Source organism: Perognathus longimembris, chromosome 10, assembly GCF_023159225.1.
Source record: "Perognathus longimembris pacificus isolate PPM17 chromosome 10, ASM2315922v1, whole genome shotgun sequence".
In the NCBI taxonomy this organism is placed as follows: domain Eukaryota; kingdom Metazoa; phylum Chordata; class Mammalia; order Rodentia; family Heteromyidae; genus Perognathus; species Perognathus longimembris.
In genome coordinates, this window is record NC_063170.1 from 4,598,997 (window position 1) to 4,611,255 (window position 12,259).

The window sequence follows — 12,259 nt, forward strand, 5'->3', positions numbered from 1 at the left end:
CCTGGGAGCAATTCCTTCTTTTCCCAAGCTCTATGAGCCAATACCTTTTCTAAGTTAGGATGCACTGGCTTTTCTGTCCCTTGCCCTTGAGTTAGGATGTACTTGAAGAGTCTGTCCTAGGTGGTGGGAAACGGGGAGGATCTCCCATTGTCCATGAGCAACAAGGGTTCTCTGTCATCTGAAGAAGCTGGGGCAGGGCAGCCCAGGGGCTGGTCCCCACCGCCCGTGAAGACTCTTTCCCTCTCATTCCACAGGATGCATCTGTCTTTCCTGGAAGCCAGCGGCAGTCTGGGGGTAAACCCAGAATAAAACAGCGTGAGGAGTGGTGGGTCGCTGCGTTGCTGCTTCCAACCTTAGTCATCTGTGTATCCTTTCTTTCCCCAGTTGTCACCCCTCCCTCTCAATGCACACACATCCTGTTCGTCATCGAGTCCTGTGGGTCAGAGTCAAATGCTGCCTGGAAGTAGGCGGGGTGACCGGGATGAAAGCTGGGTTCTTCCTTCTTCGCTTTTATTGTTACTACTGGGGATATTGGTATTGGCTTCCTTGCCTGGAACCTCATTTATCCCCTCTCCTCGCCCCCCACCATAGTTTATTTCTCCTATTTCTTCTAGAATTGGCTTTCAAAAGCCCACTTTTCATTATCACATGCTTTTGATTGATTCAGTGTTCTGCTGCTGATCTGCTAAATCCAAGACGTCTTAGCTTGGCGTTCAAGACTCCACGAATGGGCCCACATTCACTACCCAAGGCTCTGTGACCTTCGAAGATCATTTTCCAGCCCGCTCACACCCTTCCATTGCCCAGCTGCCTGTGCTACCTGCTCTTACTTCTTCCTCCCAACTGAAACACACTCCCTCCTTTTCTACACGTCTTACCTCTTCCCTAAACTATTCAGTAAGCACCCCAATCCTCAGTGAACACCCACTTCTCTGAACTCTGTAAACCATCACTGTTTAGCGTTTTCCAAATTTCTCTTACTGATGATATTGACCCTTGGCCAATACAAGCTTTTGGTGTTGTTCTTTTTAAAGCTATGAATTCCACATTTAAATTTGCCTAAACAAATTATTTCCGAATCTAGTTTCTTTCTCGTCTTCTGCATACAAATGATACCTTCATACTATCCTCAGATTGCTTTTTATTTTATTATCGTTAAGTATTTGTATAGAGGGGGTGTCAATTCATGTCAGTTTATAAGTACAATGCATCTTGATCAATGCCACCCCTTTCTTCCATCATTCTCCCCCATTGGATTATTTTTAAGTACCAATTCAGGATCACTAACTTTTTTTGCTATTGACCAACTGCTTATTATTTTTATTATTAAAACCCATGGTCATTGGGGAAATATCAATTATGAAGAGAGAAACAAACATAACATTTGCGGGGGAATAAGAAAGAATAATAGATGGGGTGAATTTAATAAAAGTACATCACATGTATGACAACGAAACACCTTTGTACAATTGATTAAAGCTAATAAAAAATTTAAAAAATCCAGCTGGGCATTGGTGGCTCATGCCTCTATTCCTAGCTATTCAGGAGGCCGAGATCTGAAGATCAAGGTTTGAAGCCAGGCTAGGTACAGTGTCTGTGAGACTCTTAACTCCAATTAACCACCAAAAAGCCAGAAGTGGAGCTGTGGTTCAAGTGGTAGAGCACTAGCCTTGAGCAAAAAGCTAAAGGACAGCACCCAGGCCCTGAGTTCAAGCTCCAATGCTGGCATGCGTGCGTGTGTGCGCACACACACACACACACAAGTCCCCAGAGTTTCTAATCCAAATTAACTTTTGTATTTGTTTCCACATCTTCGCCATGTTCCCTTCTCATTTTTTTTAGCCAGTCCTGGGGCTTGAACTCAGGGCCTGGACGTTGTCCCTGAGCTTCTTTTGCTCAAGACTAGCACTCAGCCACTTGAGCCACAGCGCCACTTGGGGCTTTTTCTGTGTATGTGGTACTGAGGAATGGAACCCGGGGCTTCGTGCTTGCTAGGCAAGCACGGTACGACTAAGCCACGTTCCCAGCCACCCTTACCATTTTTAATATGGGATTTCAGCTAGACCTCGGTCTAACACTCACGGCACTAGCACAGCGCGCTTATGCACTGTGCATCCACCTCCATCAGCACTGCCCATGGGTGTTTGTGATGTGGACAGAATGGAGCCCCGGCAGGGGTTTCCAGATGGGTTCTGTGCAGTCGACGGAACAGCAGCACGTGCAAACGCATGTGTATCAGGGTGGGCCAAACAGGAAAACTTTGTGGTCTGGAGCACATTATACTGATTTTTTTTTTTTTTTTTTTTTTTTTTTTACCCTGAAACATTTGGCGATTTCTCTCTGACCATCTCTGGATGAAGCCGCCACTCCGGGTCCCCTGGCCGCCCCATGGTGTAGAAGGGCAGTCTGAAGGTCAGACACCAGCTCCCCGACCCTGGGAACCACGCGGAGGGTCAGGCCCTCCAAGCCCCGCGTCCCCGCCGTCCACGGCCGCACAAGCAGCGGGTGACCCGGGGAGAACGCGAGGGATGGCCACATCGCATCTGGAGAGCCACCAGCTGGACGCCGGGGGAGGCCGGCCCGGGAGGGCGCCCTTTGGTCCACTTGGGAACAGCCTGTCCACTCGGGTGGGAAGGCGACGAGTAACAATCCTCAGCCCTCAAGCTCCAGGGCGACCATGCGTCTCTCAAGTTAGCAGGAAGAGACGGTCCCCCCTCCCCCCGTCAGTGTGCACGTGGGGGGCTCCTCCGGCCCCCCAGCTCTGGAGCCTGGCGCCCACTGGGAGCTCCCCGGCACCCGGGTCTTGCGCCCCTGGAAGTCCCATGACGAAAGCGCCTTCTCCCTCGGGGGTTCAAAGTCCGAGGTGGGCCGGGCCCCCCGGGGGCAGAGGGGTGGACTGGATGGGGGGCTAGGCCACACCTCGCCCTTCCGGAGGACTTCGCGGGGCTCCCCGGGGCGGCCACGCTGCCGCCGTCCGGCTTCCCCGGGCGCCCCCCTCCCACGCCATCCCGCGCCCTGCGCGCCCCACGCGGCGCCATCTCCCCGGTCAGCCCCGCGGGTCACCGGCTCCCCAGGTGGCGCCCGCTCCTTTCCCCCCCCGGGCAGGGGCGGCGATCCCCAGGCCGGCTCCCCCAGACCGCGGACCGCGGCCGCCCCTTCGCGCGGCCCCGGTGCTCCGGGCCCGGCACCTGGCCGGGCACCCCCCGGGGGGGCCCCCCGCGGGCGGGGCTCGGGGGCGGCGGCGGGGCGGGCCCTGCGCCGGCGGGCGGGCGGGCGGGCGGGCTCGGGGCTCGGCCCCCCGGGGCGCGGCCCGCCGCCGCCGCCGCCCCCGCCTCCTCCCGCCCGGGGGCCGGGCCGGGCTCCCGGGGGGCGGGGACTCGCCCAGTGGCAGCGGCAGCGTCCGGGCCGGCGGCGGGCGCGGGGCGGCTTCCTGCAGGCGGCGCCGGGGCGAGCCGTTGCCGGCCGCAGCCACCGCCGCCGGGTCGCCGGGTCTCGGGGGGCCCCGCGGCGCACGGGCCGCGTCCGTCGCTGCTGCCCGCGCTCGTGCCGCCGTCTCCTCCTCCTCCTCCTCCGCCGCCGCCGCCGCCGCCGCCGCCGGTTACGCCAGCCCCGCCGCCGCCCGCCGCCGCCGCCCGCTCGGATTCTGCGCACAGGCGGCCCCCGAGCCTGTCATCCTGCAAACACACAGTTTACTCAACACCCCGCGCACACCCGCGCGCGCGCGCACACACACACTCACACACACACACACGCCCGCCCGCCCGCACGCACCCCCGCGCGCGCCCCGCCCGCGCGCGCCCTGCCCCGCGCGCCCTGCCCCGCGCGCACACGCACGGAGGGGCGCGAGCGAGCAGACGCGCACACCCGGCGAGCCAAGTTCCGCAGCCTGGCATGGCTTCTGGGGACCTTTACGAGGTACGGGGGGACGCGGGGGGCGCGGGCCGGCTCCCCCCCGAGCCCGCGGGAGGCGTGGGGGGCGGGTGCGGCGGGCGGCGGGGCCCGGGCCGGGCCGGGCCGGGCGCGAGCGGAGTTCCGAGCCCGTGGCGGCGGCGGCGGCGGCGGCGGCGGCGGCGGCGGCGGCGGCGGCGGCGGCGGTGGCGGCGGCGGCCGGAGGGTGGCGGGGGCCGGGCGCGCCTCCTCCTCCTCCCCCCCCCACGCCGCCCGCCCGCCCGCCGCCGCCCCCCGCGGCGCCCGCGCCCGCCCGCCCGCCCGCCCGCTCTTCCGCGGGGGGCTCTCGCTCACTCTCTCGCTCACTCCCTCTACTTTGGGGCCTTGGCGGGGGTGAGGAGGGGAGGGAGCCGGGCGGAGCCGGGCCGCGGAGGTAGCGGTCCCGGGGAGGTGCTTCCCCCCGACGAGCCGCCCCGAGTGCAGAAAGTACAGGTAAAAGTCGGCGGGGCGGGCGGGCGCCGGACGCGCCGGGAACGCGGGGCCCGGCGGGGCCCGGCGGGGGGCGGGGGGCGCGGGGCCGTCGCGGCGCAGCCCGGCCCGGCCGGGGGCGAGGGGGGCTCCGGGAGGGTTCCGGGGGGGGGCGCCCGCCAAACCGCCCCCCGGGCCCGCCGGCGCCCCTCTCCCCTCCCCTCCCCCCACCTGCTGCCCCCGCCACCCGCTCGCTCGCTCGCTCCGGGCGCCCGAGGGCCGGGGCGCGGGGGGCCCTCCCGCGGCCGGCCCGCCGTCCATGCGGGTGTCGTGCCCGCCGGGGCCGAGAGGGGGCGCTGCGGAGGGCCCGGGTGGACGGGCCCCGAACGGGGGGCCGAGGGGCGCCTGGCCGGGGACTGGCATGGGAGCCCTGTTCCCCGACGCCCCCCTTCCCCCCTCTCCTCCCCCATACCCGAGGGGCACGGTCCCGCCGGGAATACCCCGCGTCGGATATTTCGAAATGGTTTCCCAAGTGAAGGAAGACGTCGCATGGTGGTGGTGGTGGTGGTGGTGGTGGTGGTGGTGGGGCTCTGGCCAACAATGGAGAGAGAGAGACCCAGGGTCTCCCGGGAGCCACCCCTGGGCCACAACTGTTCCTGCTGCACGTGGACGGAGGAGAAGTAGCCACCGTTCTGTTCCCTGGGGGGGGGGGGGGACGGGACACTCCCCCAAGAGGCCCCCGTCGAAGAAGAAGCCCGGAGACCTGCCACGTGCCGCCCAAGGCCTGCGCCTGGGGTCCCATCATCTTCAGGCCTTGGGGCTGCCGTGAGGCCAGCGCCCCGAAGCGGGGTGGGCTTAGCCTCCCTCGGGGGTAAACCGCAGAGGCCATCTACCCGCCCTGAGCGTTCTTTCCTCCCGCCTCGTGGACAGCTCAAGCCTTTCACAGAGTGGATTTGCCGCTTAGTGTGGGGAGAGGAGGACGGTCCGGTCCGTTGGACACCCCACCCTGGTCTCTGGTGTCCTCGTGGTCTTCTGGATGATTCTGGGCTTAGTGAGGCCCAGGCAGGGACCACTAGCTGGCAGGCTTGGGGTCGGGTGGGTGTGGAAGAAGCTCGGAGCTCGTGGGGATGACAGGTTCGCATAGGGAGGCAGTGGGTTTGGGTGGAGGTGGCCAATGCACCAAGCTCATTGGTCTCTTTCAAGATGGCAGAGATGTTTCTGAAACCAAGTGCAAACACGGTGAGATGGAAAAACTGGGCCTCTTGAAGTACAACCGGCACCACCAGGACATTGCCTGAAAGTCTCCTGGGATCATGAACTTGCCTACCCAGTGATGTTGACCTTGCCTCGGTGACAAGTGACATCGTGAAGACATCAAGAGCATATACCAGGAACCACCAGTACCCCACTATTTGAAGTTTGGAACTTAGGAACCTTTGGGGGATAATTTCTTATTTAATGTTCATAGGAAACGGCCTTCCTTAACATTGATAATTACAGGGCCAGATGAGTGTGAAAACTGAGCTTTCCACAATGGCCTTGAACTATCTTAGCACCTCAAGAGTTCTTATTGAAGTTCAATGAGCAGGACAATAATAATTATTTCTGCGGTAGTAGGTAATTGTACTAGATGTAAAACGCTTTTTTTTCCCTGTGGCTGGTTATTTGCATAGTCATTACTAAAGAGGCTAAATTGCATTATGAGAATATAACCAATGTCAACATTTTTAGAGCCTATGTCTACATTACATAACATATACAGAGGGATTTAATTTGTGGTTCAAATTTAACTTTAAAAACAAGAAGTGCTACGTGAACATTAGCACGCATATTTCTAACTATAAAATGGTTGTGGGCATGAAAATTGGAATGTTGATTCAAGGAAAATTCTTGGAATATCCAGTGCGAAGATTGACCTTGGAAGAAGAAAAAGAATCTCATTCTACATTATGGCATTATCTTAATTAAATATTATACTCCAGTGTACAGAAAATGGCCTCTCATAGCCTTTCGCCAATAAACTGCATTTTGAATGGGCCGAGTGGTTGTGTTTGTAATCGATACATTTCACCTGTGTGTGTACTGGTATTCTCACTGACTGAACCTTTACCATAAAAATGAGATTTACATCGTAGAGATTCTTTAATCTGTTGGGCCTTTCAAGCAGTCTAACTCTTAGGAGTAAGCGTTTTTAAGAAATTGAGCATTTTTAAGAAATCCGTGCTGATTTTAAAGACACAAGGCTGTAAAAATTTTGTTAACGCGGTGACACTCTTCAATCATTACAGAGAAATATGGAGTCAAGCCCAGGTTCCAACAGGTTGCATCCTGATGCACTTTTCTGCTTTGTTTCTGCTACAGCAGAGTTCCTCTTCCCATGCATAGAGTACCACCCCATGAAGGTGACTTGAAACGTTTACTAATGCCTTTGAGTCAGGTCTCCATTTGGATATAAAATGGAGCTCCATTTGAGATGCTCTTGGCTGTATTCTACTGAACATAGGAATTGTCAGCCTCTAAGCCAGGTCTAGACTGTGTACCCACATGAGCGTGGGCAAGTGACTGCATGTCTTGCCTCAAGGCTAAATAAGGAAGTGGATTTGAATAAATTCAAATGGAGTATCTAATCTCTAGATGGTCACTGTCCCCACTGGTTCCTGGGGCCGCGCACTCATTCTCCTTCCTTGTTGACATTATTAACGGGGCTCCAGTAGGCATTAGTGCTTGCAACCCATTGATGCTTGTCAGTCATTTGCTAACGATACAAGGGCATCAGGGAGATGTCATTAGTAGAATAAGGAACCTGGTTTTCTTGACTTGACCATCTTTGGGTCCCGAGGTCCATTCAGTTACTCACTGAGTGTTATCAGTGGCAGAAAACTTGTGTAAGTACACATAAAGCATCTTGAGTGACCTTTATTTATTTATTTTTTGGATGCTGGTACTGAGGCGTGAGCTCTAGGCCAGGGTTCTATCCCTTGGCTTCTCACTTAAGGCTGGCACTCTTCCACTTGAGCCACACCTCCACTTCTAGCTTTTTGCTGATTGGAGATAAGAGGCTCATGGACTTTCCTGCAAGAGCTGGCTTCAAACCATGATCCTCAGATCTCAGCCTCCTGAGTAGCTAGGATTACAGTTGTGAGCCACCAGCACTGGTGACTTTCGGTGTTTCTGTTCTCTTTCATCTCTTTCCTTCTCTAGCATATGGTCTCTTGGTAGTAGGGATGGCTCAGTGCTTTCTGGAAGGAAGTATGACTGAGTTCTTTACCAGTGAGACAGACTGTCTTCATTAGAAGAATTTCAGCCTCAACCATGTGGCTTTCCTTGTTGAGTGGTGTCTTCCCGCTCTACCCTGTGATTAACGGACCTTCTGGAGGAGGGCTTTCCTTTGTCAGCAAAAGTGTTCCAAGAACATTTGTATGTCTGTAGAGGAAGTATGTTGTGGCCAGTTTGGGATGGAGTTGACTTGACAATTCTTTCTTTGTCAACACTGAGTTTACCCGTACTTCCCAAAGGATAAAATTGTTGGGAATGCTCAAGATTAACAGTATGAAGAAGTTTTTAAAAGATTTTTTCTTTCTTTCTTTTTTTTTTTTTTTGTTTGGTGTTGGTGCTGAGGTTTTGAATCTAGGACCTCATACCTGCTGTGCTACCTCTTGAGCCACTCTCCTGACCCCTGTTTTTGTTGGTTATTTTCTAGATAGGGCTTTGCTTTATGCCCATGTTGAGCCCATGTTGACCTGGACTGTGATCCTCCTCTTTGTGTTTTCCTGGGATGACAGGTGTGTTCCACTGGCCCAAGCTATTGTGCTTTAGCCCCCTCCCGCCCCTCCCCACTCAGAATGATGGGTGCGTACACCATGCCTAGCTATTAGTTGAGATGGAGTCTCACAAATCTTTATGCCTGGCTTGGCCATAGAACTTTGGTGCCATTATCTCCTCCTCCCAAGTAGGTAGGATTACAGGCTTCAGCCACTGTGCCTGGTTTGCAAGTATGAAAAGGTTTTAAGATGTGGGACTTGCTTTTCTTTTGATGCTTCTCTCCCTCTATATAGATGAGGCTCTTATAAACATGCGTATAATTACGTGTATGTTTGTCTGATATACAGTATAAATGACTTGATTTTATTCCAAATAAAAATAATAGCATAATTTTAGGTTTGGGAAAGAAATTTAGTTAAAAATAGGCCCTGAGCAGGGGTGACCACAGGCACTTTACCACTACATACGTACCTGTGTTGTACAAAGTCACATGCTAAAAATAACAGAGCTTAGGGGAAGCCATACTGACTCAGATTGCAGAAAAACTATGGAACCTTGTAGCCAGAAACACTAACAAAAACAACTCAAAGAAATTCAGCCTGGTTAGGTTCCGCTGACGGATGTTTGCCCTTTGAAAGTCACTTCATCTTGTGTAGCGTTCACGTTGAGCTTGCATTTCCTTCTTTCTGTAGATGATAGGAGGCATTCCTTTCTGATAAAGACCAATTCCATCAGAATTCAATCTGGATCAGGGTACAACTTTCTTCATTCAGCTATGGGAGGAGAAATGTCTTCCTGGCTTCTTCATCTGTTCTTGTGGTTTTGCCATGCGCGTTAGCATAGTGGCAGGTGCATCGGGTCTCGAAGCCACTACATCATCCATGTCAGCACTTGGACCGCGTTGTCTTAAGGTAGTCATCCATTCTTAGCTTGAGAGAAGTTTGCCTATGGCTACTGAAAAATACTGACAAGCTAGAAGTCTTAACCTAATCAGTGCGATTTCCTTGTTCTCCTGATGCCACCCCCCCATTGCCCACTTACCAGTCACATCAAAGGAGATTTCTACCAAAGAAATGTGTACTGATGGAATAAGTGGGGTGATACAACTTGTTGAATTTCTCTACCCAGTATCTTCACAGAAGGATCAGCTGAGTCAGGTTGAGTGCTGATCATAGTAATCACTTGATGATGATGATGGAATAGCTGTGTGGTTCTCCCACCTTTGCAAGTCATTTAAATCATTTCCAGGGTTCCTATTGGCTTATTTTCCAGGGACGTTTTAGGTTGAGTCACTCCTTTCTTCAGGGCCTTCAACTTTCCTGGAAAGGAGTTGATGTGGCTCCTTGAAGCAATTTAAACCTGGTGACTACTAATGGTCTGAAGTGTAGGAGACCTGGCGTTTCTAGGTGAAGGTTTTGGTATGTCTGCCCCTGTTGGATGGTGAGAAGGAGTCTAGGTTGGTGTGATTCATAGTATCATCGTTCATTGGTGCCTTTCACATTTATAGGCCATCAAGTATATGCCTGGCTATACGGAAATGATGTCTTCCCACAGCCTGTGGTTAGGGAGATGACTTAAGAAAGGAAGGAGAGCCCGGTGCCAGTGGTTCATGCCTATCAGCCACTCAGGAGGCTGCGGTTTGGAGGATCATGGTTCAAAGCCAACCTTCACAAAAAATGTATGAGACATCATCTTAAAAATAAGCAGACATAGAAATACCTTGCCTCTAAATAATTTTCAGAAATAGTCATTCCCTTTATTAATATGTTGATGATATGACGACTGTTATATTCAAGGTCAACAAACAATGAGTATGAATAAAATTTCATACACACATCATCAAAATAAAAAGGGAAAGATCCATCCTCATAGTCACATAGGACACTCTATCCTTCCTTGGTACTGAATGATGCTTCATATGCATTCATCCATTAATGGTATCTCTACATTTTTAAAGGCGGTCAAGCTAACGTACAACAGAAAATAGCCCTATTGCAAAAACAAAACAACAAACAAGCAACCCAAAAAACCCAGGCTAGGCTAGAGGAGCTCAAGTGCTAGAACATCAAAATGAGCAAGCAAGCCAAGCTAATGCAAAGTCCTGAGTTCATGCCGTGGTATCACTGGAAACGAAACAAATAAAGGGAGTTCACATAGCGCAGTGGAAAGTGTTCATCCAGGGTGACATGGGCTCTCCGGAGCAGGCTGAGTGGGGTGTGGGCCTGCTTGGGGGGGATGAGAATGTTTTCTAGAGGAGGTGATAGTTTTTGATAACTCAGCAAATGAGCATGTCCAGGCTTATAGGGTTTATTGAGAATACTTATCACCTTTCAGTTTTGGAAAGCAACTTGAACTTGTATCTTTGCAAATAAAAACAGAGAGAAGAACATGATATACCTATGATAGCTTGTTATGTGCTTAGCACATCATGGTATTCAGTATGTACTAACATGGTATCTGATTATCAGCTTTTTTGGTGTGTACTCAAAGAAAGACTGGAATGGTTTTTCTCACACGTTTATGTAATTAACCAAACGGAGGTACATATTATTTACAGCCTGCTTTATTTTCACCTAAATAAGCCATGTGCAGAGCATCAGAGGGAAGAACACATTTCCTCTTACCCCAGCATCTTACTCTGTGCCATGGCTTGTAATGAATGACAGGTTAACTTTCCCTTGAATGTGTAACTCTGTTCTATTCCCTGTTGGACATCTAGATTGTTTCCATTTGTAAACCATATTGCTGTTTAGAGTGCCTACAAACATCATTATTTGTATGAATATCTTACTGCTTCCCCCTTGGTAAATTCTGAGAAATTACTGAAATTTTTAACACTATTGAGACACAGCCCAGGTTACCTTTTGGAAATAAATGACTAAATTGGAGGAAGAAGTAGGAGCAAGGTGACTGGTTTGTCTTATATGTTGTCTTAGTTATTGGAATGAGATAATTATGGCTTGAACTAAGGATGGAGAGAAATGGACAGAACTGCAAGACTGAAAAGCAACCAGCACAGTTTGGTGTATCAGTCAGAGTTGTGTTAGTGTTAATAGAAAATACACAATAGTAGTGATTTCAACACATGAAATAAAGTTTAGAATTAGACAGTCCAAGATTTATTAGTATGTTGGTCTATGATGTTCTCAGAGCACAGGCTGTTATGTCCTGTCCAGCTCTCTCTTCTGTCCTCAAGGTCACATCATGGTCCAAGGTCACCGTGGAGTTCTCTAGTCATTGATGGGAAGGTGAGAATGGGTAGCTTGTCTGGAAGTTCCATACAGTCCCACTTTTATCTTGTTGGTCTAGCCAGTGTCATGTGGTCACATGTGGTCACCTAGCTGCAAAGAAGCCAGAATGGACTGTAGTTTTAAACTAAAGTTTCACCTCTCCTCCTCAAATAAAACTTGGCTAACAGTATGTAGGAATGGGCTGGGGGAGGCCGGAGTCGAGGGATAGTTTCTGGGATTCTATGTTTGTCCATTAGGTCACAGGTGGATGTGGAATAAGCATTGTCTTGAGGCCATGGAAAGGGCAAAGTCTGGAGTGCCGGGGAACTCGTGGTGCATATGTTCATGGCAGTAGGATACAGGAGCCTGAAGCTCAGGAGCTGCCGCTGGAATGGAGACAAGCTTTAGGGCTCATTAAAGATTGGAATCGTGAGGAGAGGGAGCAGTGATGGGGCCTTGGGCATCTTAGAGGTGGAAGGAGAGAAAGAAGATGATATTTACAAGGAGTAGCAAAAAAGGTTGAAGACCCCAAAAAGGGGGCTTTGCCACAGTGGAAGGTAACACATGCATCACATTTTTAAGAAAGAGGGGACGGTTAAAAATGTCCTTGGATTGAATAACCAAGAAATCATGGTAACCTTGGTAACACATTCCACTGAGTATGTTGGTGGTGAGGAAGGGTTTGAAGACATGGAATGCTGGTTTAGAGACATCTTGGATGTGATGGAGAGGCCAGTGACTGTGGTACCCAGAGTGAAGTGTGAGGGTAGACCGGCCATCCCCACTCCCCTGCTCTACACATACTCTACTGCTTTGGATGACATAGATAACAAAAGCTTACGATAAAGACATTGGGTTATTGGACTTGGCATTCTTAGATGTGATTTTTCCATGAGTCCTAAATACCTTTT

General features: G+C 51.8%; 1 protein-coding gene across 1 annotated transcript in view; it reads left to right on the forward strand.

Annotated features, from left to right (window-relative positions):
* The first annotated feature begins 3,784 nt into the window (after positions 1-3,784).
* Positions 3,785-12,259, forward strand: part of Cdyl2 (chromodomain Y like 2) — a 91,642-nt gene continuing 83,167 nt past the window's right edge. The window contains exon 1 of the mRNA XM_048355064.1: positions 3,785-3,915. Within this exon, the coding sequence (XP_048211021.1) occupies positions 3,892-3,915 (24 nt within the window). The 5' untranslated portion in view covers positions 3,785-3,891. The remainder of the gene's footprint in view (positions 3,916-12,259) is intronic.